Here is a 4,436-nt window from a genome sequence, read left to right as displayed (position 1 = left end):
CTTAATGTGGTCTGTCTAGGAGAACACGATCCATTGGATGATAATAAAGCCATGAGGTAAAAATCTGCAAACTTATTGTGGTTGTCTTGTCCACTGCGATTCACCTTCCAGCATAATTTTGGCTTTACTGGAACATATTCAAAAAAAATTCTCAAGAGCATAAAAAAAACCCTGGTCTAGTCTCAAAACAGGCTTCAACTAGTGGATAAGATAGATAGATAGATAGTTTAGATAGATAGTTTATTATCAAGAACCTTGCAGCCACAGGCTGAATTACGTTTGATTTACAATAAAATATATACTACAAAAAATACATGGCTAAGAAGAACTAATTAAAAAGACAAAAATATATAATTAAGAGAAAAACAATATTACATCATTGCTTTATGGACATAGAGATGGATAAAACTATTTCGAGTACGAATGGTGTGGAGGCGCCGTGTAGTAAAAGAGTGCTGACTCCTTAAATTGACTTCGCACTCATTCTTGGGAGGTAGTAAGCTATAGAGCTTGTGCGAGGGATTAGACAGGATGGAATTAAAAAGCTTATCACATAAGAACTCGCGGCGGTTGTGTAAGGGAACTAGACCAGTCAAAAGAAGCGCCTCATTGTACGAACAATCTGGATAGATAATACGTAAAGCTCGCCTTTGACATCTCTCAAGATCTACTGAAAGGTATTGCGGGAGGCTATGATGATAAACAGGGCATGCATATTCAGTGACAGGCCTAATACAAGTCAAATAGAAGAGCAAAAGTTCCTCCGACTTGACTTGTGCACGCTTAAGCTGACGCAAAAAATACAGGCGCTTGTTTACTTTCTTTACAACTTCGGATACGTGATTATTCCACGTAAGATCGCAAGATATCTGCAAACCTAAGATCTTTGCTTGCTCTACACACTCTAAGTCCTGATCATTAACCTTAATTGGATCAAAGTTCTTTCTAGAGTGACTGAATGTTATGCGCAGTTCCTTGCACTTGGTTTCATTTAATTGGAACTTGTCAGCAGAAGCTTGCGTCGCGAGTTCGTCAACCGCTTGTTGGACTTTGCTGACCTCAGACTTCATGACTGTTTCAGAAATAGTGGAGTCATCGACATATTTCCACATGTCTGTACCCGGGATGATGAGGTCGTTTATCATAATAGTAAATAACCAGGGGCCAAGTTTTGTGCCCTGTGGGACCCCTGATGGGATGGCCCCCCACTCCGAGTAACAGTCCTGACTAAGTTTAACACGCTGTCGGCGACAGCGCCCTGCTCTCGGTTTGTCCGATCATTTCTCTGTGGAAGTTCAGCCGCTCGTGCGCTCCCAACAACCAAGAACTAAACTTATCGTGAAATCGAGGGACTTACGGCCTACAACGCGTATGGCTATGCGCACGTATCTTGGAAATGTGGACGTTAAGACACTTATCGATAGTAAAGATTCTTGCAAGGGCAAAGTGGAAATGCTGGAGACCATAGTTAAGACCGGAATGGACATTCTCCTCCCCCTGAAGTCTAAGTCGGTACAAACCAACGAGCCGCCCTGGGTCAATCAACAATTGAAGGGTCTCATTCACAGCCGCCAAAAGGCCCTCGCTCAAGGCGACCAGGTGCAGTACCGCACCCTACGAAATCGCGTTAATCGTGAGAGGAAAGCATGCCGTGCAAAGTTCTATAACTCCAAGGTTGAACATCTGAAGGACTGTAAACCCGCAGTTTGGTGGCGTGAGGTAAAGAAGCTCAGTGGTACGTCAGACGCAGCTTCTAGAGGCGTTAATCCAGCTACCCTCTACCAACATATTGATTGTGGTCAGAGAGGTTCGCCTCCAAGCACGATAGACATAGTTAACACCATCAACCAGGCGTTCTTGGCTCCTATGCGCGTCTTCACCCCCCTTTCACCTAACACCTCAACCAACTCTGACCAGGAGAGTGCTTTCCAGGTATCAGAATTCTCTGTTTTAAAGAAGCTATCCGCCTTAAATCCAACTAAGGCAACCGGTCCGGACGGAATCCCCGGTTGGCTTCTTAAAGAGAATGCAGATTTACTAGCACTGCCTGTGACTGATATCCTTAACTGTTCGTTTAAGGAAGCACGGTTGCCTCAGTCTTGGAAGGACGCTAACATCACTCCAGTACCAAAGCAGAATCCAATACACGATGTAAACAAACATCTACGTCCAATATCCCTAACTCCCGTGCTTTCTAAGGTTGCTGAAGATTTCGTCGTGGAGAGTTTCCTCAAGCCTGTTGTGTTGGCGAAAGTGGATGTACGGCAGTTTGGGACTGTGCCAGGTTCCAGTACGACACAAGCACTAATAAGCATGGTCCACTCATGGCTTAGTGCTACGGATGGGAACGGTGCAACTGTCAGAACCATCCTCTTTGACTTCCGCAAGGCGTTTGACCTTATTGACCATCAGATCCTAGTTCAGAAGCTCATTTCATACGATCTTCCGGCTAAAGGTTAAAGGTTAACTGTCATCAAAATCTGGTCAAATTTTTTTTTGAAATTCCATTCTTTTTGCTTTTTACTTAAAGAAAGCAGTTAAGATTAATTTGCCAAATACATTTTACAAAATCTTCAAAAGAATGTGATACAGCTAAAAAAATTTAGGGGAGCCTCTGCCCCATGATTTTTCAGGAAGGCACTCTATTTTGTTCACAGTAACCTTAATTCCGCACCGATAGAGGAATCTCATTTTGATGGTAATCAGTGTTAAACAGGCAGTAAATCTCACTGGTTACTGTCTGAAAAGGCCGCAAGCCCTAAACAACAGCGGCCAGATCCTTGGATCCAGAACCCAACAAGTTTGCCATTAGGTTAATTGGTATACTTCACACATTTAGAGTGTGTAAGAGACCAGAATGTATATAAAGTATTAATTGTCATTGGTAAACGTTTGGTATTATAATAGTCATGGAAAGTGCTCACTTAGAATTACGGTCAAGTCGCCGACCGTTCAACTGGCCAACGCCAACTCACCGACGTATAAAATCGAGTACAGACGTCGGCGAGTTGGTCTTTAATCCAGTACAACTTATTAGAAGTTAAACATATAGAAAAGTACAATATCTTTGGTAAAAAAACAATTTTGTTTTCTTCCAACAAAGTTTATAAGGATCGTATGGCGAATAAAGCAAACATCACCAATGACTATAAAAGCTTCAGACGCGAAAGAGTTAAACATTACAAGTAAACTGAAAAAGGTCCTTGATACTAAGTGGGACAGCATATTTGACATGTCTTGCACACATATGTGATAATTAGTTTTTATCAACTGAATTGATAATGTAAACTGGCCACTGTACAGAGTTCCTAATGCTGACATTTCAAGTCTTACCCCAAATGTTGACTGTTTCACTTTGATGAAAGGCTAATGATCAAAATGTTAGCTTTAGATTAACCCTCTACCATGGCCAATTTACATTATCAACTCACTTGATAAAACCAAATTATCTTGCAGTACTCCCACAGATGCAGCACCAAAGTTTCTTTCAAAATATATTGTCTGGTTTACTAAAAATGATTGTGAAAGTATGTTTGGTGTCCAACAAGCCAGAGAGAAATTAATATGAAAGCAATCTTTGCAGAATGAGCAATACTTCCCTTACGAAATGGATTTTGGAATTCCTAGGAATAAGAGATGTGAAATTCCCAGAAATTCCAAGTTTATAGCCAACAGGACTTGGAATTCCTAGAAATTCCAACTCAGAGCACCAATGACTTTCCCTGAAAACCTGTAAATCTAAAAAAAATTCCTAGGAATTTCTAGGAGCAATTAAGGTTTACATGTAAAATATTTTTGATTGTATATTGACATCGACATGTAGTAATATAAGGATGGAATTCGATGTATTTTATTTTCTAGAAAACTTCAGATGAATTGATCCTCAATTACAGCTATTCACGTAAAATAGTGCTAATAAATCATTAAATTTGGTTTGACACAAATTGTGAATAAAATCTGCTGATTTTTTTTCCATAAAATACAATATCTTAAATCATATTTATTGCAATAAATACTGTCTGTCTAAAAATAGTTTCAAAATGAATCATTTAATTTTGGATGATGATGCAAATGGTATTTAACCCTTTCACTCCCAGAGACCGGCTTTGATTTGATTTATGTGGTTGTAACTTATTTGGATAAACTCTTGTGTGTGAACATTCAAATGTAAGCTTTCAAGCAGCACTTTCATGTTTTTACTCTTTTTCCCTCATTTTTATAAAAGAAAGATACCACATTAGGAAGTTTAAGAGATACATAGATGATCACCGTGTATCAGTACCTAAATCAACAAAGCTTGACCGTTCCAATACCGCCATCTCGATGACTCAGTCTGTCATTTCCACTGAACTAATCCCTTGCGAACTGAATTCCCAGTTTTCTGGGAATTCCTAGGAATTCCTAGGAATTCTCAAAAATTCCCAATTATGCAAATG

At 39.8% G+C, this 4,436-nt stretch overlaps 1 protein-coding gene across 1 annotated transcript; it reads right to left on the bottom strand.

Annotated features, from left to right (window-relative positions):
* Positions 1-371: 371 nt before the first annotated feature.
* Positions 372-1,236, bottom strand: LOC136279535 (uncharacterized). Its single transcript, XM_066163477.1, has one exon. It carries the CDS (start codon positions 1,143-1,145, stop codon positions 372-374), a length of 774 nt encoding a protein of 257 aa, XP_066019574.1. The 5' UTR covers positions 1,146-1,236.
* Positions 1,237-4,436: the final 3,200 nt, after the last annotated feature.

This window comes from Pocillopora verrucosa, chromosome 3 (assembly GCF_036669915.1).
Source record: "Pocillopora verrucosa isolate sample1 chromosome 3, ASM3666991v2, whole genome shotgun sequence".
NCBI lineage: Eukaryota > Metazoa > Cnidaria > Anthozoa > Scleractinia > Pocilloporidae > Pocillopora > Pocillopora verrucosa.
Note: the sequence above shows the minus strand (reverse complement) of the source record. Positions and strands in the feature narration are given on the sequence as shown.

Bases quoted from the DNA above. Each gene is read 5' to 3' on its own strand.
- LOC136279535 (XM_066163477.1), bottom strand. From the start codon at position 1,145: ATGATAAACGACCTCATCATCCCGGGTACAGACATGTGGAAATATGTC.